Source organism: Eutrigla gurnardus, assembly GCF_963514095.1.
Source record: "Eutrigla gurnardus genome assembly, chromosome: 6".
Lineage (NCBI taxonomy): Eukaryota > Metazoa > Chordata > Actinopteri > Perciformes > Triglidae > Eutrigla > Eutrigla gurnardus.
Window position 1 is genome coordinate 31,029,745 of NC_139920.1, and position 25,746 is coordinate 31,055,490.

The following is a 25,746-nucleotide window of genomic DNA, read 5'->3' on the forward strand; positions in this document are numbered from 1 at the left end:
CTTCCCTCGGACTTCCTCCTCCTCTTTTCTGCTCTCTTGTCTTTCCCACAGAAAAAAGGAAAGACGTAGGAATGGAAGAGGCGACCTATTTTAGGAGCGGTGTGTAATGAATCATAGGCTAGCAGCGAGATTAAGAGGAGATGCATGAGAGCTCCCTCTGTGACTTCCTGTCCCTCCCTGCTGTCTCTCTCTCATACATGTGCTTCCACATACTCAATAATAATTTCTGCCTTTCCCACTTTCTCCTCACTTTGTTTTCCTCTTGAATATTCATTTTTAGTTTTGTACACGTCACCTACTCGTAATTATGTCTTTCATCCAGCGTCCCGCCATGAATGTTTGAACTCTGAACCGGACGCATTTCCTTGCACGTTGATCCGTTCATGCACTTTCTTCGGGCGGAGACGTTGCTGTAATCACACAATCCATAACCCGCCGTCTCTACTGTGATGTCACCGCCAAGACTGCAGGCTGCAGGCGGCGGACAGATGGTGAAGACCACAGTCTCATTGTGCAATAAGTCGTCACTAATTGTCTGCAGATTGGATCGATGTCCTTTTGTGCTCCGGCTCGGCTCTCCGTCTGCAGCGCGGCCGGGACAGGAGAGGAAGGTCCTCTTCATCTCATTACCAAGGCGATTCTACTGGAACTGGGCTGATAACGTCATGGTTTCATTTGTGGATGGAAATAAATCAGTAGAGTTATATCAGAATGTGTTGATGGACTCAAACCCGGGGGGGAGGGTCCGAAAATCCCTCTGGTGGGTCTTAAAATAAATAACGTATACAGTCCCTAACAAACAAACTTATTTGAACCCAAACTACGATCTTTCCTTAACCTTAACCAAGAAAGGTGCACTTCAGCCATTTAGAATATTATCAGTTTGAATGGGTTTTATCAACTATCAGTTGGTGATGCCATCCAGTTTAATCCTAAGAAGCTTTTGGTTATTTTGTAATCAATAGATGGAAAGATATGACACTCTAGTTTTTCAGGATTGGCAAAGAAAAACCTAGCGTCAGCACCCGAGCCAGACTGGAGTTTTGACCGTCTGGGTGTGATTGATGGGGAGAACGGTCATCAGAAGTGTGGCCTTTTGGCTGCTGAAGCCCTTCTTTGCTAAGGCGACTTGATGACGGCACTCCGCTGTCAGTCACGCTGCGTTCGACCGGGCTGGAGCTCGTGTTGCTGAGGTTTAATACCGAACCTGAATGCAGAAACACTCTCTCTGTTGGACTGGCAGATTATTGCATGGGGGAGTCAATGTAAACATTTACCACACTATTACCCGCTGGTCTTCACCTCCACATATCTGAGATCTGCTTCTGATGTGACCAGACTGACATTTGGTGTTTATTTTCATGTCATTTGTTAACAATAGTAAATCAGAGTGGGACTAATATGTTTGTTCTTCAGTTAAAGCATCGTTCACCTACACCTGCTGTCATGGAGCAGCAGCACTGCAAAGGACAGGGAAGGGATGCACATCCTCATTTTATAGCGTCATGCAGCGCATAGGATTTCTTTCATAATGCGTGTATTTAATGGTTGAACATCATGATTAGGGGCAACACCATCTTGTTGGGTTTTGTGGTCCCCAGAGGATACATCCTCATGACTTTGGTGAAGCTATGGCTCAACCAAGTGTTCACTCACCACGTTAAATATCTCTGCATGTATAATCTGATGGGTTGAGTACAACATGTTGTAGAGACATTCATGCTCCCAGAGGATGAATCCTACAGACCTAACCTCATGTCTAGATTTAGATTTAGCTCATGCTTAAGTTAGAGTACAATACGTCGTATCTTCCACATCGTACACACGTCGTATGTAAACTCTGTGAAATGTCACGTGAAGGTGGCGTTTTCTGGATATGATGTCACGAAGACGTTGACTTCCACGGTGGATCAGAGAAGCTGGAACTGAAGGTGCTGTTTCTGTTTAGAAGTTTAGCCACCTTGGCGTCCATCCATCTGGACGGACGGATGATTAATGAGCCAATCAGCTCCTCCGACTCGTCTGTCCACTTCCTCTCTCCGCACGTTGACCACAGCTCGTCTTTTTTTACATTTTATTTTACTCTTCATTCACCGCTCAGCGCTTGCCTATTTCACCATCTCCATCAGTGCACCATTAACCTTTAAGCGACGCATGTTTTCAAATCACGTCCGATGTTTTTTTTCTCCCCCCTTCCCTGCTGTTGATTTAAGAAATGCCTCTCTAATGGTTTTTCTCATTCAGCGAATCACTTTCATGTATTTTCAAAGGCAGACTTCCCATCGTCTCCCCTGGCCTCGTGTATCAACAGCAGCCTCGCCGCAGCGTGGGAGTCCTTCAACCCGTTTCACAGGAAATTGAACGCGTGCTCACGTTTGCCACATATCTCCCAGCATGCAGCGAGTCGGGGTCAGACGTACGCACACGTGTACATAAACATCGCACACATACAAATGACAGAACTCCCAGACTGCACTCGTACATCATTAAGTGAGCCTGAGTGTTACTATGGAGAAGATGCAGTGTATTAGATGGCCTGCCAGATTGTGTCAGGGGCTGCAATCCTATCAGGATCGGATAATAAAAAGACACTTAATCTAGCCAACTCCCCACAGTCCCTCTTTTGCACACAGAATTTTAAAAATCCTGACGTCTGCTCTGCGGCCTCAGCGTCCTTGTCAGATTCCCCTCCTCCCTTCTTCCCGTCCTAAAATATAACAGCAATAATTACGACTTAATCTCCCCGATCTCTGGCCGTTCATCCGCCAAAATATTTCTCATGAAGAGGCTTGGAGTTATAGCTCGGTGACATAAAAAGTGTTTATTGCCTCCTCTGGAGAGCCGTAATGTGCCATTAAAATAGGTGGCCGCCACCAGTATGCATGACATGACTGGCCGATGATCGGTTAATATATGAGGGACCTTGGCTCATCAGCGGCACCCGGGAGGGGGGGTCGACTCAGCACATTGTTCCTCGCCCGGCGAGCATCCGTCATGATAAACAGGGGCACGACGGACACGCCAACAGTCAATCCGTCACCTTGGAGAACGTGGTGAGAGCAGTAGCGTTTCCGTCAGCCGCGAGAGGAAGGGCTTGGGGGTAATGAGGGGGGCATAATGCGGGCTTGCCACCTGTCACAGTTTGTCAACATTCAAGGCACTTTCTTAATGCTCTTTCTCTGTAGAAAATAAATTATAAATTCCATGTGTCTCTGCAGTGGAGAACAACCCGTGCCAGACCAACCCCTGTCTCCACGGAGGAAGCTGCCTGCAGGAAGGCGACGGCTACAGCTGCTACTGTCCTCCGGGCTTCTCCGGAGAGAGCTGCGAGATCGGTGAGTACCTTCAGGTCGCCCCCTAGTGGCATACGGTGGTTGTGGCGGGGCCCCAGTGCATGCCGTTGTGACGGGCCCTGGTAACTTTCTGCTCACCGTGTGGCATAAGGTCTGGTCACATGATCAAACAGAGACCTGACATTGGTTTCTATCAACATATGTACAAATTACCCAGCAATCACAAAAATACCAAAGAACATATTGATTTCATAGCTAAGTCTCTTCCGGAGGGCCACCATGGGCATATGATATTTACCAATTTAAAAATAGGTCTCTCGGCATTGTCACATTTTTAAGTTGCAACCTGAATCCCTCACAAGGGTTCATCTCTTCCATGCAAATCCTTGGAGGGCCCCTCGCTAGCCCACGGGGCCCCAGTGCTACCACGCAGTCTATAGTTAAACGCTGGTCAGGGTGAGTCAGCAGCTGCAGACAGGTTCAGTTACGGCATCGTGCCATAAGGGGAAGACAGGCAGGCTTGTGATGGACGTGACTCCAGGAGGAAAGCACCACCTACCTGGGTTTTTATTTATTAGACAGGTCTGGGATTCAAGAGGAGCTTCTCCTGTCAGGTGGTTTCAGATCAAGCTCCTTGACTGGAAGTGACCTGGGAATATCCGTGTGTGTGTGTGTGTGTGTGTGTGTGTGTGTGTGTGTGTGTGTATGAAGGTAAATCGATGTCAAAACACTTAGAAAGACGCGCAGCAGCGTGTGTGTGAACGCATGGTTATTTGTTATGCGTGCGTGCGTGCGTGCGTTGTCGTGCGCAGGTTGTATGTCACGCGTAACAAGAAGCTGCGTACATATGAAGCAGCGCGCGCACGTCTGTCTGTCACTGTTTGACAAATGTTGTTACGCGTTCACACGCACGTGCGGTCGCAGATTCTGATGTTGCGCGGCCGGAATTGATCTGCTGTGTGCACCTACTCCGCGTAACTTGAAGGCGTAATGTAGTTGGCCTGTTCATTTCAGTCAACCAGGGGAGGCAACTACATTACGCGTTCAAGTTACGCGGAGTAGGTGCGCACAGCAGATCAATTCCGGCCGCGCAGCATCAGAATCTGTGACTGCACGTGCGTGTGAACGCGTAACAACATTTGTCAAACAGTGAGAGACAGACGTGCGCACGCTGCTTCATATGTACGCAGCTTCTTGTTACGCGTGACAGAGTCTGCGCACGTCGTTTCCGCGTACATGTGAGCGCCTGACAAAAATGTTCAATTATCTTCATGCGAGCGTTAATGCGTGCGTTCGCTAAAAAACGCATGAATGTTACGCGTAGTTACTCCGCGTAATGTGATCACAGGCGTGCAGCAGCCATCACGCGTGAACGTGCGCGTGAACGCGTGACCATTATAAGTCAATGAGGAAACTACATTACACGTCAGGCGCTGTGTGCTGCACAGGCGTCAAAGCACGCGGGTGTGACGCGTTCAGTTGATAGTTGCGCAAGTAATATGAAACGATTCTGACGCCATAGTGTGTGTGTGGTTGTGAGTGTGTGTGTGTGTGTGTCTGTGTGTGTGTGAGTGTGTGTGTGTGAGTGTGTGAGTGTGTGTGTGTGTGTGTGTGTGTGTGTGTGTGTGTGTGTGTGAGTGTGTGTGTGTGTGTGTGTGAGCAGACACAGAGGAGCCATGATCAGGATCAGTGAGGGGTGGAGCAGCTGGTTGAAGAGCTGAGGGAACACGAAGGAGACATCAGACTGTCTTTCTTACTTATGAGACTTTTAGACGGTTCCATCAGCTGTGACACCACACAGTTAGCACAACGTTGCTGTTGTTGTTGATGATGCTTCAGTCTGGTACATTGAGTCTCGGCTGCAGCCAAAGAAGTGTGGGTTGAACAATATATAACAATATAGTAAATATTAGATTGTGTGCAGAAGCTGCACTAATGTCAGTATATAAAATAATACAAAATAAAAGAATAATATATATATTTCTGGCTTTCAGAGCTTTTTTTTCTCCAGATTGCTTTGAATACTTGTTGTTTCTGGTTGGTCTGTCTGACTTCCTCGTCCAGCAGTAGAGATGTTCGGCTCCTCAGGTGTTCCTACCAACTCCTTTCTGGCTGCGCTCATCGATCAACACATGGCGATCCATGATGCTCATCTTGGACGCGATGGTGCCTGACAGGAGCTTCCGTGTTGTACAGAGGCAGCTTATTGGCCGGTAGTTGGAAGAAATTGCCTTCATGATCAGGACTGTGGTGTTAAGGTTCAGAGGTACTGAACTACACATGTAGATTATATTCAAATACATTCATTTTTTCCATTTATTGTTGCCGGCGACCGACTGACAGCTCAATTAGAATGGATACCCTGCAGCCAATCAGAATCCAGTATTCATCCAGACCACGGAATAAGGCCTACTTCCACATATAAGTATGTTTATAATGCGTTATAGACATGAACATCATAGAAAGTGTTACTCAATAATTCCTCTTCCCGAACTACCCAAATAGAAATAGACCACCAACTTTGTGCAACCCTCCTTTAACCTTCTAACAAGCCTTCTTGTTCCATATTCATGCACACACAGACCACAGGCCGAGCTCAGGTTTTAAGGGTCACCGCTCGTCATAGATCAGGGGTCGGGGGTCACGTTGTCCTGGGTTTGATTATCAATAACCTTTCATTCTTCCACCCAAAACGTACATATTATGCAGCATTCAGGTGTGCCTGTGCATTAACGCCCATTGGAAATCAATCACCAATCTGGCGTTGGATCAATAATTTGTGACAAATGCGTGTTTAATGCATGAACTACATATATATGTGGTTTGTAATGATTTCTTGCAGTCGATTTGGTTTGGGTTTGTTATTGAATAAGATAACACTTAATGTTTTTTGACCTAAGGCGTCAGCGGTATAAAATGTTATTTACTTGTGCACTTGCATGTCCGTCCTTTTGGCTTTCTCTTCTCAGGAGTGTTCAAATGCCTTCCGCCGTGTTACTAAAGTGTTGTGCTGTTGATTATATTGCTAAACAGCTGCATATCTGATGTTTCTTTTTTCATATTAATTACCGCCAAAGGCAAAAAAGGTTAATTGCTTATTACAGCGAACGCTTGACCACAATTTTAGCAACTTAACAGGGTTGCTGCTCTAAAGGGAATAAGCCGTTAGAAAAGTGGGCCTTAATTTCTGTGTGGCATTTTAACCATCTTATTAAAGGTTGTATTCTTTCTCCCTTCGGATCCAAACACGTTTAGATACATCCACCATTATAAAACGTTAAAAGAATCTCCTGCTCTCCACGAGAATAGATTATTTGGGCAGAATGAGGCGGTGGCGCCGCAGCTGCAACACACCTCGGAGGCTTGTCTCCAGGACTTGGCTGCTAGCTGCAATTATTTGGGAAGAAGCGTTTTGGGGAGCTGCATTATTGATGGCCTATGTTTCTACTGTGGGTCCAAAGTTAATATTTATGAGGAGAGGGGGAAGAGAGAGAGAGGGAGGGAGACACACACTCCAGCTTCATCCTTTAGAATCTGTATTCCTAACTCCATCTAAATTGATTTACTGCCGTCAGTAAAGACACGACAAACGCGTGTCCCACCCTTATTAAAAAATCCAAGCTTTAGGTTATTATATGCCATTGATCAGCAGGCCTGTTGGGTGAAATCTGGATCCTGCAGCAGAATGCAGTGATTGATGAGACACGATAAAGCCCTTCTGTTTGACGACCGTGTGTCGACATACAATAATGAGTTCTAGTTGCTTCCCCGCAGCTGGAATGAACATTTGGTCACGGATAGAAACAAAATATAGAAATGTAAACAAAATGCACCCCCGGGGCATTCTGTTCATCCACTGATGATGTTGAAATGAAATAGGCCTTCAATTAATGTCTAATATACTTGTTTCCTGGTTTACACACAAAAGAAGCAGGTAAGCAGTGCATGTCTGTCCGTCCTGCTGAAATGAATAGAAAAGATCATTTAAGGAAAGTCAGTGGATCCGTTACACACCGGAGGAGTGACCAATAAAACAGCAGGAAAATGTTACATATACCGTAGTGTACTTTAAGTCTAGGCTTTTATTGTGAAGGGTAAAATAATAATAATGGATTGGATTTGTATGACGCTTATCTAGACACTCAAAGATCTCTGACAGGGTTCCAGATTCCATTCCTTCAAACAGTCATACCGGTGGTAAACTAGGATAGTAGCCACAGCTGCCCTGGGGCAGACTGACGGAGGCGTGGCTGCCATTCTGCCCCTCCGACCACCAACTCAAACATACAGCAGTCATACACGTTCACACGAGGCAAGCTGGGTGAAGTGAACACAGAAGAACACAACAACCATGACACAGTGCAGGCTGCTCTCACTCAGCTTTCGTACTAAAAAGTATGAAAAGTAAAGCACGATAATTTCGTATGATTTCCTACGTATTACACAGAGCCGTAGTCACGTAAACGATGCGCTTTATGCTGGTAGTTAGAGACCATCAGACCTAAACCTGACTATAACCTTCAGGGGGTTTAGCTCAGGAGGTAGAGGGGCTTAGCCGGCGACCGCTTCGATCCCAGGCTCCTCCAATCCCTAACCTTAGCTTTTACCCTAACCCTAACCAACAAACAAAAGATCATATACATTCACTGAAGGATTAATATGAGAACAAAATGCATATTTTTCGCTAGGAATGTCATCAAAACGTACTTTAATGCCGAAACAGCTTTAAAATGCTGCATTATGCTGCATTTTCCATTATGAATGAAAGGTATGGAAGCCATTTTTCACTGCAGGGAATCGCGCATGCGCACTGGCGTCATTTTAACATTCGTAGGATAAAACACAAAAAAATTGTACATAACTTTTCGTACGTTTCTATACGAAAATTCATGAGAATACGTTGCACAGTTACAAGGGTGGGGATCGAACCGCCGATCCTCCGAACATTGGCCAACCCGCTCTACCAACTGAGCCACAGTCACCACATAAAAAAAAGGAAGACATCATCATCTTGACGTTGTGAAGCCATTTTTGAAGCCTTGAGTTTGGCACTTTGGCCTTCTCCAACTTGCCCCTGACCCCTGCTGGCCATTAGAAAGAATGCACGTTTTACGGCACTGCAGCTTCACTTTTCTCAACCAGAGCTTTGCCACCTGATCTGGTCTGTGCTGCTTTGTCAAGGTTGAAAGGAATAATACAGTTTGCCTCTGTGTTATTGTTTCATAAATATAGGTTGTTTATGAAACAATAACACGTTGTGTTTACACACAACTTGATTGGTCGATGCCTTTACTTGCAGAATGAAAGTTTTTTTTAACGGCTTTTTAGCCGTTTAATAATAACGTTGTGTGTGAAAGCACCTCAACAATGTAAACCTCGACACTGAAATGTGAATCAAGCTAAGGAGAGCCGCTAGCATTGTTCTTGAATGGGACATTCTTTATAGCCACACATTTCTCTATTTACAAATTGAAAATGAGTCCTTAAAGATGCTGAATTCAAAATTCAGAGCGTTAATGTAGCATCAAACAACTATAGGATATAGTGGAGTATTGTGTTACTGAGCAGAGACCGAGCTTCTCTGTGCTCTGTTTACATAGCTGGGCCGGCCGTGCATGCCTTTTAGTGCATGTGAACACCGTTAGCTGCTAGCTGCCAGCACAGCCGTTGCCTCATTGAGAGCCGACAGGTACGACATCTTCAGTTATTTAGATGAAAGAAAACCCACAAATAGAGCCATGAGGTCGCCAGTATTGGATGATGCATCCTTGTTGTATCGTTATATTATGTCTTGTCCTCTATTGAGATTAAATAATGAAATCAGCCTCTTGTTGACAGCCTCAGCCATTTCTGTTTAGTTGAAATGCAGTTTTGTTGCAGAGGAAAACCATTAACCTGTCTCAGAGCATTGCCGAAGACAGGTCAACAAATCACCTGTTCTTACTGCAGCGGGAGTTTAGGGGGAAATCATTTCTTGTTCTCCAGAAAGACCTCAATCAGCCAATCATTCCAGAGCAGGCAGGTAAATCCTGATGAGCTGCGAGAGAAACTGGCAGATTTACCAAAGCAATGGAGACAGACGCGTAGAATGCAGCGTTTTCTTCCATGTTTTTGGATTTGCGAGGTCAAGACAGTAAATGATCCTCGCAACAGAAGGAATTACTCTGATCACACGATGTTCCATCGTTGGACCGCTGTCCTGCTCCTCTTCATCCATCCTCCCCCGGCCCTACATGGACCCCCCCCCCCCCCCCCCCCCCCAAGTTAAATCAGAGGAGATAACCGTCTTCCACTTTCTCCTCTTTTCTCATTCCTTATCGGCCGTTTTCTTTTTTCCATCTTCCACAACTCTTCAGGCAAATCAGTCAGAAACAGCAAATCTGGAGAACAAGGCAACGACACACGTGGGGAAAAGCCTACACTCCATCCTGAACAGACGACATGCAGTCAGATGGGGGGGGGGGAATAGCAACATCCTGTATCTGCACACACAGCAATGTTCTCCAGTTGGGTTTTTCTGCTCGACAGGAAGCATCTGATGCTTTTTTTAATCACTATTATTATTATTTTGTACCTCCTCACTCTCACTGGCCTCATTTCCAATCATAATGATTAGATCTGAGCTTTCCTTCCTCGCTCTCTCTCTCTCTCTCTCTCTCTCTCTCTCTCTCTCTCCCTGCTCTTTTTAAAAAATCAAATGTGCTTTTCTTACATTTATTTATAAGACCGCATCTTCCTTTCTCTATAATTTGCCTTATCTCGCTGCCACTACTATGTTACTCATTTTTCTTGGCTGTTCAGTCCACCACCCCCCCCCCCCCCCCCTTCCAACACATTGCTCGTTGCCAGGACCTACAGTGTAGTGTAGCTGTATTGAAATTGCTCCGCAGTGCAGAGATTGGGATGAAAACAAGCCAGTAGGCACCCTCCAGCATTTCTTCCTCCGAAATAACACACTTCATTTCCTGCCACACTTCCTGACTCCCCCCCCACAACCCCTAACCTCTCCCCCTCCCCCTCTCTCTGGCTCCGTGCTTCCATCTCTTTTTCTGTCTTGCTCTGTATTTTCCTGTCAAAGGCCAATACAATTATTCATACAGAAATGCCTCTGTACTCATGCATAAAATGAAAGTTATTCAAGCTCACGCGCTCACTCACCTGCATACTCAAATTGCCAAATATGCTCACAAGGGTGCGCACACAATATCTTCTCCTTTTTTCACTTTCTTTTTTAATATATAAATCTCTTGCTCTCACACAGATCTGGCCTCCCACACACACACACACACACACACACACACACACACACACACACACACACACACACACACTCACACACACACACCTCTTCTTATATGAAACCAAAAATACTCCCAAGACTATAGGAAGAGCTAATGCATAAGTCATGTGTGAAGAGAAACGCCCCCCGCTGGACTCCTGTATGAACTAATTCATCCTCGGAGACATGAGCTCATATGATTGAGCGTTAAAGATTCACGAGGTTGCGTCTATTAATATCTCCGGCCCCTAACCCACCTCACCAGCACAGAGTCAGGCATCTGAGCGATGGGGTCAAGGAGGATGGAACGGGAAGGACGGGCTGTGCCTCAGGATAATGTGCTTTTATTGTAGACACACACACACAGGCGGTTGAGGTATTTGTCAGCAGACCCCCCCACCCCCCAGAATCTGGTGGTTTGAGGTGTAGCTGAGGCAGACTCTGAAATTGGCTTAGAGCTGGAGGTATTGTCCGCGATAACGCTGACTTATGGCCAAACGTGTAGCAACAAAAGTGTGGGACGGAGAAGAGGGAAGAACGCTGCAGATGGATGGATTCTCTGTGAGTTGCTAGGGGACGTAGGGGAAGACAGATGGAAAGGGCCGGGGCGGCCGAGCTGCTCCCCACAGGACATCACATTCAGTCCTTCATTAACCATGGAATGGATTCCTGTGTTTGAGTGCTGACGTCAATATGTTGCAGAGTTTCACTGCTCTTGGCATCAAGTTTTCCCGCAACGTCGGGGGTGAGAGAATGCATCAGAGTACAATGATTCATGTAATGATGGAATGGTGAACGGTCTGACTGCTCACATGATGTATGGATGGATGGTCGCGGACACGGATAATAGGGTTAGGGAAATAGAAATGAAGGTATTTTTTCGGAAAGTTTCAACAGAACCATTCCCTTTACTCGGCAGAAATACCTCCAGGAAGCCGGAGGTTTTGAGACTTGGTGTTCTTTGTGTGAAGACGCCTCCTCGAAAACCTTATTAACACTGGAATGTAACCATCAATTTTGAAGTAATATAATTGGATCTACAGCTGCAGTAGTTCACTAATGAATTAGTCCTTAAATTGCAGCTCTAGGGTTTAGAACTTTAAGGCCTAAAAATGTCTTAAGCAATGTTGGTTTGTACTTAGCTCCTCCTTCTCGTCGCACAGCTAGTTATAAAGAAACAAGATGGGGATGACCAACAGAGTACTCGGTATCTGTGTCGGAATCGTAATTGGGAAGGAAAAAATGGTATCGGAACATCGAACATTGGGTAAAAAATGAGCTTTGTTCACTTCCTGCTGAGAGTTAGATGGGAAGGTCGGCGTCACCTCATGTCTGCATGGTACATAGAAAGCAACGTCCCCAACTTAGCATAAAGACAGGAAACAGAGGCTCAACATCACATTTAAGGAGCCCCAATGAACTGGGTTGTACAAACGCTGACAACGATATAACAACATGTGACTCAGCGACTCGGATGAACCATGTGTGAGGCTGCATGTGACAGTGGGCGTGCAAACGGCGGAGAAGCCCTTTTTTTGTGCGTGATTGATGACTGGCGGTTTGTCAGCAGCTGAGGAGCTCTTAAAGGGCTATGATTGGCCAGCTCGGCCCGTATCCACACGCCTCATTAATTCCTCCACGGCATCGTGATCCCTCAATCAGCATCATGATCGGCCTCCCCCCAGCACCACGGCTACCACCAGCCGTCCTCAGACCCCGATGCCATCAGCAGCCACTCCGGTAGTGATTCATCAACGGTTGTCATGTAGCAGTCACTTCAAACCGCTCAACACAAATTCACATCGGATTCAGAAATGTCCCTCCCCACCGATGCAACCCGAGCAGCTGCAGGTGTCTTTACGAGTGTGCGGTTTACAAGAGATGGGCCGACAGCATCATTTTTTAATCAGCATGGACACTTGGTCTCCAAACTCCTCAAAGAGACACGACGACACTTCTCTCTATATATCTCTTTTTCAACCTCTCTCTCTCTACAACACACACACATTCTCCCACACACACACATTCACACACTTGCCACCTTGAGTCGCCTCATCTTTCCTGCTCTTCTTTGTAATTTGGTTGTCAGCTGAAGTGTCGGGTACAGTGAATGAATATGCATGCGTGTGGCTGATATGTGTTTGGTTTAGGGCAGCGTGTGTGTGTGTGTGTGTGTGTGTGTGTGTGTACACTCGGTGACAGCCGCAGGAGGAAGTGAAGCATATAAAGGCTGGCCACGTAGAAAGCGGGACAAATTGATTTCCCATGGAGACGGGGAACTGGCTTTAACACCAACAGACAACAGGAAGCACACTGGAGCACAGACTTCTGTCATCAAGTAGAAATATGGATCGCTAATGCTAAATTCAGAGAGAGCACATGAACATTAAACATGCACTCATGCTGTCAATGATATGGTATCATATGGTCATATGCTCATATGTCCGGATGGCTTGACGTCCGAGTGTAAAATGACCCAGACCTCCCGGCGATCTTCTGCATCCTTGGCTAATGGTAATTAGAGCATTTAACATGTTTTTGTATTTAAAGGATTTAGATGAGGGCTATTTAAGTGTTAAACTAGGAATTGACCTTTAAAGTAATGAACCACGTATTTACGCTTCCTTTCCCTTAGCAGCATCCAGAAAATGTGTAATTCCACAGTTTGGCCACTATGTACAGTTAATGTCAAAGCCAAGCCTTGGCTCGGGTACTACACTGTGCACTAGCAACAGCTGATGGTCACCGGCAACGTAGCAATTCAGCAACAAAGTCTACGCAGTCGACGACTGCTAGCTAGCAAACAGCGCTCTAATGCGCTGCAAAGCTAACGTTAGCTCACATTGCCTTGAGGCAGCTACAGTACAGAGTTCAACATTAAGGGTCAAAACAGCTTATCGTTGTTACCATAACCAGCTAAATTGGCAGCTTTCATCATGAAATGTAATGTGTTGATTTTGGCTCTTTGATAACATTGTAATGTTTTTCCGTGTTTGCTGGATGTTGCTCATCAGCAGACATACAGTCCATTCATACACACCCACACACGGCACACAATACAGTGACCTAACCCATCAGCACAAAGGGTGTTTTTGCCTTCTTTCGTATCTTCATGGTAGAGAGCCGGAGATTCTGGAGGGAAAGAAATAAAAGCAGGAGAGGCGAGATGAAGCATGGAAGCGTGAAAGAGAAAGCGTTAAGATGATTGAGAGGATGAAGACCTTGACCAGGCCTGAGTATGATTGACTGTCGAGCACGAATTAGCTGAAAAATAGGAAATCATTCTTCCTTAAGATTTCCTGGAGGCAGTTTGTTTGGTCGGTGAGTTTCTTTCAGAAATAGATTTAAAATAGATCCAACATCAGAGCTCCGAAACACATCCTTATATAATTTCACTGTCAGTGATTAATCGATTGTGACAGCACTAAGGGAAGGAAAAAAATAGATAATTCCACTCTACTATTTCCTCTTTAAGTATGTCAGAAATAGCGACAGGAGGCAGAGAATAGCCTGTCATTCATCCCTCTGGGGAACTGCTCTACTTTAAGAGTAGTCTTATTGTATTTTTAAGTGTGTACTCTCACATAAGTGAAGACCACGAGATAAAGGTAAGAGGGGAGGAGAGGAGGATGCGGAGAAGGAAGTAAGGAGGAAGTGGAACGGTGAGGGAAGAAAGAGGATGAGGAGAAAAGAAAAAGCATCAGGAATCCATCTGAGGACTGAAGCTGAGGCGAGGTGTGTTAATGATCACAACCTGGGCATCTTGAGCAGACAAAGTTGTCAAGGAACAGGCCAAAAAACGCAGAAGGCCCTGAGGGACGCCGCTGCCGCCGCCGCTGCTCCGACGGAGCCCCTGAAGGGACACCTGCAAACCCTCCTGACTAGAAGGAAATTAGCCCGGTGAGACCCGCGGGGCCAAAGGAGGATAAACTTGCCATTTAGTGAGAGCTCCAGAGGGAGAGAGAAAATAGAAAGTGAAGAGACTCGGAAGTGACTAATGAAAAAGAAGTACGTAAGGCAGCGAGGGGAAGGAGGAAATGACTGTGCAGGAAGAGAAAGGAAGGGGGGGATAAGGGTATGTCTGCAAATGCTGATGATTCTCTGGGTCTGTTCGTTATTTCTGGTTATTTTAAAATCTTCCACTATCCAGTTTCCTTCTCGCTCCGTCTGCAGGGACAGAAATAGAGAACGAGGCCGTATAATGCTGGTGGCACTGTTGCAGCATGTTTGGCTGGCTCCCCCCCCCCCCCCACACACACACACCTTCCCCCTCGTTCCCACACCAAATCTAAACAGACACTGCAGACGGAGCCGGGTGAATATACATGAGTGGAGTCAGACTGTCACAACTGAGGGCTAGCAGAGCGATGTGAGATGTTGTGACACTTTACCTCATTACATTCTCCCAGGCTGTTACCAATGTTGCAGAAGTGCTGTCAACCAAAGCAAGGACCTGTCTGAAACATTCTCACACACACACACACACACATTACAAAAAACATGGATTGAGATGAATCCCTTCGCTGTTTTGGGACTTCGTGACGCCGTGCGACTTTGGGAAATGTCTACAAGGAAGGTTTACGGCCCACTTTGCTCGCTTCCCCCCTCGACGCGTGAGAAAATCTGGTAAACCCGACGATCTGGATCGGTGTCTGCGTGCGTCGCTCACCGTGTCGATGGGGCTCCGAGATGTAATTTGTCTGGGCCTCGTGGTGAGGTGTGTCTCTCTGCCAAGTTTCTCTTGTTTTCACCAGAACCCCCTCCCCCCCCAAAGGATGAAATGACTTTTCCTGCAGATGCTGGATCCTGTGATGGGTTGATCAGCGTTGCTCGGAGCTCTCCAGAGAGCAGCACAGAGCCTTGGGCTGTACCAGAGCTGCTGTGTAGTCTGTCCGTTCCCTCTACTCGCTGCTGATTCTGATCCCTTTGTAATCCACCCGCACCCAAACACAGCTCAAGGCCTCGAGACTCTACAAAACACCGCTAGCACAAGCTCTAATGCACACAGAGACTCTGCTCAGAAAGGCAAACATGCTCACAGGCTGGCAGGTACACAAGTACACTTTATAGCATAGTATATGTATATACTGAGAAGTTGTCACGGTGCGGTAAAAAAGGGAAAACTATGGGAATGGGAGGAGGACCCAAATGCAGTTAATCGGACACGGCGGCAAGCTTTATTTGAGCTGAATACCAAATGCAGGGAGTCGGGTACAAAAACAGTCAAAAGGGACAAAAAGCAAAGTAGCAAAAAAGCAAGGCAAAGTAGCAACAAAAGGCAGGACAAAGTGCAAAGAAAAAGGCAAAGTTCAAACCAAACATGGAAAACTGAAAACCATAAAACATACCAGAAAGGGACTTCAAACGGGCAGGAACATGGGCAGGAACATGGGCAGGAACATGGGCATGTCCCTACCCGCTACACACTGGCCCCTTTTTAAAATAAAGCACTAAAGATATCATAATTCTATAGTCATCGTGTAGCTGACTAGAAACCCACGATCCTCCTCTCCTCTCATATCTTTCAATCATTGCGTATCTTAAGCCCACGTGTTGCGGTCGACACGTAATTCTGAGTGAAACTCTAGAATGAACACCTGTTGGACTTTATTGTAAACCCCGTCTGCTCGGCTGCTCCTGCGTCTTTTTCCCCGACAAAGCAGAAGAAGGTAATCTTTGGACGAAGCAGTTACACACGGAGAACTCTTGTATTATTGTTCAGCTGCGACAAGGGAAGTGTGTCAATGGTTTCAGCACAATTTCATGGTCCCGACTTTAATGCCGTCTGGACCTGAAGTTTGACAGGTTTTACAGGCTGCAGCTTTAGTAGCCGTCAGTTTAAATCTGCCCTGTTGTTTCTCTTCGTTGTCGTCTAAAAATGCAAACAGTTTCACATGGCGCTGTTGCTTGCAAAGTCAATGCATAGATGCAAATTTAAACTAATTTGTGAGTTGAAATATATATAGTTAGCGTTTTTATTCTCCTCCTGTCGTCACTGAATCAGAAATGGACACTAAACATAGCGTAGCGGTCTGTGGTCTCCCAGAGGTCTACGATAGACCCTCACATTCGTACAGAAACCAGACCAGACCACGTGGATAAACCAGAGACTGTGTATGGAACAAACAAAGTCGCGGCTGTATTTATGTCGTGATGACGTTATTTTAAGGGTTAAGTGCTGTAGCAGCTACAGTGTTAGCATAGCCTACCCCCGCTCCATCCGAACTCCATTCAGAAAACAAGCATTTAAAAACATTTAACAACTTTTTACAAATTGTTGTCATTGTGTAGTTATATCAACATCTTTTTTATCCGTTTATTGCAATTAAATCAAACCAATTTTTGTTTTGTTTTTGGCTCAGCTTTACTAAACCAGCTGATGTGTATCTTGCTATTCACAGTGAATTGCATCTACACGGAGGTAAGCCCCTCCCCCTCTCTCTCCGGCACGTAACGAGAGCAGAGAATTTGCTTCATGTTTGGTGTGAACAGCATAAGTTGCTGGTGCTCCACCGGGTCCTGATTCTTGTTCTTGTGTGATGTTTGTATCCGGCGGGTAGCACACAGTGCTGCTAGAACCTGCTAGAACCTGCTAGAACCCGGGACCCTCTGGCTGTGAGCTGATAGTGCTACCTGCTACACCATGGACACGCGTGGAACATTGTGTGTGTGTGTGTGTGTATATATATACTATATATATATATACAGTGTTTCCCACAGGATTTTTGGAGACTATGGTGGGGGGGCTCGTGAAATTTTGAATAGATTTCATTTTAATGCACCAATTTGGTGAATTTTGAGAACCAAAATATGATCAATTTCTGACCAATTTCATCCAAACTGCTGGTACTGTACAAATGTTGACACATACGTCGCCACTCGCCCATCTCTGAGCAACAACTGTCAATGAACGTGAATGTGTTCTAACGGACTGTGGTCAGGACAGGCGATGCGATGTGGGCGGGGACGGAGATAAAATAACTTTAACTTTCTGCAATGCGAGTGAAGCGAGTACCAATCAGAATGTAGAATAGAGATGATTGACAGATGACGTCAACAGAGAGTTCCACAGAGAGTTGCCGCTTGATCTAGCCTGGCCATTACCAGCCGGCGGCAGTGATTTTTTTATTTATTTATTTATTTTTTGCCAGTGAGTAGAATTCAGCGAGAAAGGGGCGATGGGCGAGTAGCGACGTATGTGAACGGGGCTATAAACACACGCACTGTCGAACTCGCCAGCTGAGGGGGGGTCGGGGGGAAATGGCGACGGGGGAAAACAGAACGTTGATGAGCCAAACCAGCCGCGAGGATTTCCCCTTATAATAAGCGCTGCTGCCCTCCTGTTTAGGCCTATCATTGGAGCCGCTAGTTAAGTCCATTTGCCTTGATAAAATAATTTTGGGCGAACATCGAGACTATGGCGGCCTGAATTAGACTATGGCGGTGCACCATAGTCTCGTCAATGTGAGGGAAATACTGTATATAGATATTAATGTGGCTATCCAGTGAATGAAAACTTAGTAGACAACAACCGACCTTATAACATCCTGTCAGAAAGTCTACCATGTTTGATCTTTTTTTGTGTGCCTTTAACAACTTGTTCCATCCGGCCGTCTTTGACCAATAGAAGCACAGGGCGATATGCACATCAAGGAAGAGATTTGGTGCTGTGAGAATGTGAAACGGAGGAGACATTTTGGGAACAACATCCCCTACTCTTTGATTTGTGCTCATGGGACTTTGACAACAGAGTGAAGAAGAAAAAAGCTGCAGCGAAAAACAGCAGAGGTACTTCAGATGAGTAGGGATGACACAACACCACATGGTCAATTGAGTGGGCACGCTCTTTTGGACGAGCGGCGGCTCAATAGAAAGGTATCCATCTTTGTAGAAGGGCATGGAAATGTCGATGCCCCTCAGTCAGTCCATCATTCAGGGTCTTGCACAATGAAAGATGACAGACACAAAAGAGCCTTTCAGCAACAAAAGCTTTGTGTGACAACATATTTCCATTTTAAAGCCTCCATTTTACAGGATGTCATGTCAATTTATTTTTTTACATGATGCCGACTGTGGTTCGGAACCAATTAGGCGAATGCAACAAAGGAAAATAGAGCAACCAGATCTGTCGCTGCTGTTGGTTGATAAGAGGGCCGACTGCCACCCACAGTGTTTGCTAGAGTGTTTCTGTGTGTGGGTGTGTGTGGGTGAATCCGTACCTCCCCTGCGTACCTCCTCTCCTTACCTCCTCTCCTTACCTCCCCTCCTTACCTCCCCTCCGTACCTCTTACCCGTACCTCCCCTCCATACCTCCCCTCCTTACCTCCCCTCCGTACCTCCCCTCCATACCTCCCCTCCATACCTCCCCTCCTTACCTCCCCTCCATACCTCCCCTCCATACCTCCCCTCCATACCTCCCCTCCTTACCTCCCCTCCATACCTCCCCTCCATACCTCCCCTCCATACCTCCCCTCCATACCTCTTACCCGTACCTCCCCTCCATACCTCTTACCCGTACCTCCCCTCCATACCTCTTACCCGTACCTCCCCTCCATACCTCCCCTGCGTACCTCCCCTCCATACCTCTTACCCGTACCTCCCCTCTGTACCTCCCCTCCTTACCTCCCCTCCATACCTCCCCTCCATACCTCCCCTCCATACCTCTTACCCGTACCTCCCCTCCATACCTCTTACCCGTACCTCCCCTCCATACCTCTTACCCGTACCTCCCCTCCATACCTCCCCTGCGTACCTCCCCTCCATACCTCTTACCCGTACCTCCCCTCCATACCTCTTACCCGTACCTCCCCTCCATACCTCCCCTGCGTACCTCCCCTCCATACCTCTTACCCGTACCTCCCCTCTGTACCTCCCCTCCTTACCTCCCCTCCATACCTCCCCTCCATACCTCCCCTCCATACCTCTTACCCGTACCTCCCCTCCATACCTCTTACCCGTACCTCCCCTCCATACCTCTTACCCGTACCTCCCCTCCGTACCTCCCCTCCATACCTCCCCTGCGTACCTCCCCTCCATACCTCTTACCCGTACCTCCCCTCTGTACCTCCCCTCCGTACCTCCTCCCCGTACCTCCCTGTCAGATGTGAAGTCTCCAGGTGACATTTACTGGTTCAAAGGTTCTCTGTGTAATTGATCAACCTGCTGTTTGATCTGTACGTCTGACATTTAGGTTGCAGAGAGAAAAATGTGCTTTTCCGGCTGTCTTTGGACAAACAGGCTGACTTTTAAAATTACATGCTATAAAATGAGATTCCTTGGCTCGCCGTGCGCCCTCTGCTTGTCTATCTGTGCACGTGTACGTTGCATAATGATTCAAAGGCCACCATGATGCATGTATTTCATGCCTTTCTCTCAGTCACCCTTTTTTTGATTCATCGTTGCTGTTCTTCTTCTTCCATCTTTTCACTTGCATGTGAAAGGTCAAGTCCATCTGGGTTCTTTTTCCAGTGTTGCAAATGGAAACGCAGTGACGTAGAGGATTGGCTGTTGGAAATAACTGAAAGGGGTTGGTTTGGAATATTTTATTTATTTTATTTGGAATATATTCCATAAGATGAATTACAGGCGAGCTCCCTTGAAAGCCTCCCATGAGACGTTTAGGGAGCGCTCTCAAAGATTGTCCACTTCCAATTTATTTAAGGTTCCCAAAATAAGAAATTGTATAAGTATGTCCAATGTTGTGTTTATTCGCTCATTCCATTTTCCAAACATCTGTCTCCACTAATTAACACAATCTTGTGTTTATTCCTGCTGTGGCTGTCCATGCGTGGCCGCGCTGCACTCAAGTTCTGGATCTACGTGAACGCCTCATAGGGAGAGAGAGGGCGCTGTGTGTGCATGTGACTTGGGAAGTCTTGTTGCACACCGCCACAGTGAAACCCTGTGTATAAGCCATGATCTGCAAAGGGAAATCATCGTTTTTGTAATGGAGTCTGGTGGGTATGAAGAGGGCAATAGAACAGCTGTCTGTAAAGCAACTGTGTACGGGAGCAGCAGAAACCATAAACCATCAGAAACAAATCAATACTGGCAATATTTTCACTGCATTACATCACTTATTACTCTTTATCGCTCTTTTCAAAGCCACAGGACTCCATTGACAAAAACAGTCATTTTACCTCACAGAACATGGGAGTTGCCGGTCTATCGCTGCATTGATTAGTTAGTTGACTTGTTTTGTTTTAAAAGAAAAGAAAAGAATAAAAATGCACAGATAGAACTGAATCTCAGAACACTCGTAACAACCGTCATTAGGCTGTCAGGCGAATGACTGCAATCTTGACCTTCAATATGGATGTTTGTAGTAGTTTGGGCTTTCGGCAGCGGACGGCTGGCATCTTTAATGCTCGGCAAACATCTTCACACAGGAGCAACAAAATACTTACAATCCCAGTCAGAACGGAGCTCTTAAAATTGGAGCTATTTTTGTGTCAAAGTCAAGAAACGGCGAGTAACGTTCTTTTTATTTGATGTCGCGGGTGAATATTTATGAGTGTTTGGAGGAGGGAAGAGGACATTTTCAAAACAATTCACTGCCGAGCAATCAAAGAGATGACCAAAAGAAGTGAAATGACATTCAGTTCACTTTAATGAGCCGTGGAGGACCGATAATAACGCGTCTCAGACTGCGGCTGTCGGCGGTGAATTAAAGAAGGCTTCCTCTGTGCAACTTAATACTGAATCATATTCCTGTTATTCCTCTGGCCTAATTTCCCTGAGCCAATATCATAATGTTCAGAACAGTTTAGTATAAAGTATAGAATCTGATGAGGACAACAACAACAACAGTACTGTATAGAGAAAGAAAAGAAAAGTTCAGCCTTGCTTGTGTCCGAACCGTGGAACAAACACAGCATTTTCACCCAGGAGGCCTCTGTTCGGGTCAACAAAAGGCCACATGTGACTTATGTTTAGCTTTACAAATGTTTTGGTTACATAGTAGAGTGCTATATTTTTAGCCACACCACGACATTTTACTGAATCTAAAGTTTTTTTTTGCCCTGGACGTAACCAAGTGTTTGTCTACTTGGCCGTTTGCCAGATGTGCCTTCAGCTCCCTTTCTTTTTTTGTCTTCTTTTGTTTTTGTTTCTATTCCACACCAACATATTCCAAACTGTGAACATAATGCAGAGAGAACACATTTAGCTGTATGGGAACGTGGTTCTGCAGCTAAATGAGGGTAAAAAAACCCTGTAAATTTGGCATCAAATGTTCATTATTTCTCTTTGACATTAAATATTCAAATAATGTTTAGAAGGATTCTTAGACACGGCTGGACAACTTTGGGAAAAAAATTCCAATTGTGATTATTTTGACTGATCTTGCGGAGGCAACATTCTATCCGGTATTAGATTGAAGGAACATTTTCATATCATCGTTCAACTCGGCAGCACCCCAATGTTTGATTTAAAAAACAAAATTCACTCCTGTGATTTAAGAGATTGCAGCCCAGATTGCAATTTCAATAAAATTCCCATTAGTTGTTCATCCCTGTTCTTAATGATCTATTATGAGCGTAGCCCTTAAATACAGAAGGCCCTCATGTGTTTTACCGTTGGCAGAATAGTCTTTATGTAGGACCAATCACTCACAGGAAGAAGCTGAGCGTTTTCAGGGCTTTTAGGCTGCTCACTAAAATGCAAGAATAATTAGTGTCTTTAAACCGTCAATGATGGACCGTTCCAGAGTTTCATGGCGCGGTGTATTGATCTGTACTCCTGATATTGTCAATCCCCCAGGATCAGAGTAAATCCCATCAAGTCTCACGCTACTCAATCAACAACTTTAATGGGAGGAATTTGTGATGTGAGATATTATGTTGTCACTTGTGTCTTAAGTGGGGCTTTTAATTCATCCATACACCTCTCAAGATACTCAGCACTCACTCAGAGTCCTGATGTGTGATTTAAAAGTGAATGTGTGTTATCTGGAGATGAAGAAGCCTCGTAAATCTGATGCTATTAGGCCTCATCCTCATTATTTCAGATATTCTCCACGCCCTTATTGGTTAAAAGGAAAATAGACTATCCAATAAGTTTATTATCTTTCAAAAAATGACTTCCAACTAGCAGCAGAAAGTTAGGGACCTTCTCTCTCTTCAGGTGTATAAACATGCCCTACTTTTTTATGGCAGCGTTACTCGCCCTCTAAAATAATATGCCATGTTTTAATGCATGCCAGTCCTTGGCTGAAATATCGGTTCTTCTCTCCAAGCCTTTATTACTCTCTCTCTCTCTCTCTCTCTGTGTTTCTCACTCTCACTCTCTCTGTCTCTCACTTTCTCTCTCTCCCCCTCTCTCTCTCTCTCTCTCTCTTGCAATTGAGTTCTCATTTCTAAAAAGCTAGAAAGGGCGGTTGACTTTTGATTTCGGACGGATCATTCTGGAACTGCGGCTGCAGGGCCGTGAATTGAAAGCGTAAATCTTCACCGTTGTAAAGTAGAAAAAAAGGCCGGAGGCAGCGAAGTCAGAAAACAGGAAGGACGAGAGCGTCGCGGAGGACGTGATGTCGTGGATCCTGGTGCTTGATGTACACGGGTAATAGATATTTTTTAACTTGATCTATTGAACTGAGGATAATCCCAGAAGGGAAATGGGGGAAGGCAGACCCAGGGCCTGTTTCTGTTTGCTCTCCGTCTCTTTCTCTGCCCCTTTTCAATTATTCAGCTCCTGGTTTTCGACACATGCCCGCGGTAAGCCTCTAGTCTGTCTGACTGCTGTCTCACCATCTCCCATCCTCCGACCTCAAACTCCAGCCTGGTTACGTGTTCATCCCAAAATCAAACATTCCACCCAAACTATGTATTTTTCAAAAAGTGGCGAACCCCACATTTAATCCCCACAGTTGTGTTGCCAGTATATTAGCCACATGAACGTTTGACAGTTCCTTCACCGCCACTCCTGAGGGATTGAAATGAATAATGCAGGCTTTAAAGAAGAAGAACTGATAGCGTCGCCCAATGTTTTAGCTGCAAAAGCCCACGCCGGCTAGCACCTGTTTACCCCTCCATGCATGATTCTCTGCCAGCAGATAAGTGGAGCACTGCTCCCCGGAGACTCTACTCGTGCCCAGGCCTGATTTTTATTGTACTGGGGAGCGAGCCAGAGAGTCGTGGACACACACATATATGACACACACACACATGGTTCCCTCAGTAAGCCGGCTTGGCAGAGTGGACACTGAGTGGGCTTTGAGTGGACAGGCCTGCTGAGCTCGGCCCTCCACGCTGTGTTTGAGTGGAGGTGATGTAGACACCGGCGGTCACTGAGGAGCGACGCCTTGTCACTGCCATATGGTACGCACTCATGACAAACTGCTGTATCAACATGAATTCCCACTCCACTCAAAAAACGTTTAGCTGGCTTCACATGTGGAGGGGTTGACTCGTTTTATTTAACTTGAACCATCCAGTGCACCAACACTGACAATGGATCAGAAATGTGAGATTCCAGTTAATGAAAGGAAGCGAAAAACCAGAAAAACAACCGATATCTTTGTTCATCATTTCTGCTTTATTAGATAGCGATGTCTTGGAGAGAGAGACGTGAGGCTGGGGAGAGAGAGGAGGGAGTTCATGCAGCGAAGTGGAATCGAACCGTGGCCTTTTGCATCCTCTCGGCCTTGAGACACGGTGGAGTTGCAATACTAGGTGGACACCCAAAACTGTATTTTTAAGTGTCTGGGGGATCTGATTCTTGACCTTGGAAGTTTGACAAAAACAACAACAATTCAAGTTTTTTTTTTTTCATTCCAATACGACCGATGAGAAGTGGACGTAGTCAGCCTGTAGTCACCCCTAGATTTGAAGCCTTGAGTTTGGCACTTTGTCCGTCGCCATCTTGGTTTCTTTGGAACCAGAAGTGACACGTGAGGGTGAAGCTAAGTACAACCCCGTGCTGCACATTTACAGGCTTTATCCTCTTTTTGACTCTAAAAGGACCATCATTTACTAAATGAACCTCATGCTGTGTTGAAGAAGACGTGAAACTAGTGATATAGACTAATATCTATTAAGCTAATACAAAATAAACTCATGTTTATGATGTTTACTGAGGTAATAAATGATGACATCTCCACGACAACAGATCAACCACTGATGAAGTTGTGATTCAAAGTAACAGTTAAAACAATCTTGTAGGTGAACCTTGGGTTTTGGGTGCTACAGATGTGTTTTTTTATTGCACTTTCTTATCCACTGGCATGCACATTACAGAACTCTACTTGATTGACCCCCTAAATCTAGGGGTGTTCCTCCACTCCTTACCCAGTTCTACAGGCCTTAATGAGGACCAGATGCTGGTTCCTATAAGGGCCAGCAGCTGGACTGGCAACCTGCTCCTCTGATGGTTCACAGTGTAGAAGGGAGGGATATTTTCAGTGTCCATCATTCATCATACATACCATTTCAACTACATGGAGTTCTGTATTCATGTAGTCATATTAAATATGGATTGATTTGGGTCATATCATTCCATCTTCTTCACGTTTACTTGTTATTTGCAGACACTTGAAGTGGAATTAAATGCGTTCAAACATTTTGTATACTTGGGCATTATGTTTTGTGATATTAATGTCATCACACCTGGATTCCTGCAGGCTGCTTAAGTTTTCTACGACTCAATGCCTGGTTGGGCGAAAAATGCAGCTGTCCTTTAACTTCGACACCACACCATTTAACAGCATTAACTGAGCGTGGCCTCGCTCCGCCGCCGAGCCCCTCGGAGACCGGGGGCCTCTTGTTTGATGGCGGCTAACTGTCAAAAACGGCCAATAATCCTGCAGAGTAATGTTTTCACTCACTGCTGATGGCCGGGTCTTAATGGTGAATTAAAGCTGGAATGATCTCAAACAGCGTTCTGCTGCGGCCCATGATGTGTGTAGCGTATGCGGCTGGGAAGCGGACACCTCGTGCAGCTCATTATTATTAATCATCCCTACCTTTTCAGCCAGTTAGCCCCCGGCTTCATCAATCACGTTGCACTCTGTCAACAAGCGTTTACTTGGTGACTGATGGGACCGATATCAATCCAGAGTCGTGTTTCATTGACTAGCGTTAGCATCGCTGTGCTACTGAAGGTTCTGCTGAGGGTTTACAAATGCTTTTGCTTTTTAAGGATTGTTTAGGTTTTGTCATCCAGACATAACGTATCCTT

General features: G+C 45.7%; 1 protein-coding gene across 1 annotated transcript in view; it reads left to right on the top strand.

Annotated features, from left to right (window-relative positions):
• The window catches only part of ncanb (neurocan b), a 99,534-nt gene that overhangs the window by 42,016 nt on the left and 31,772 nt on the right, over window positions 1-25,746 (top strand). The window contains exon 9 of the mRNA XM_084010701.1: window positions 3,219-3,335. Within this exon, the coding sequence (XP_083866827.1) occupies window positions 3,219-3,335 (117 nt within the window). The remainder of the gene's footprint in view (window positions 1-3,218; window positions 3,336-25,746) is intronic.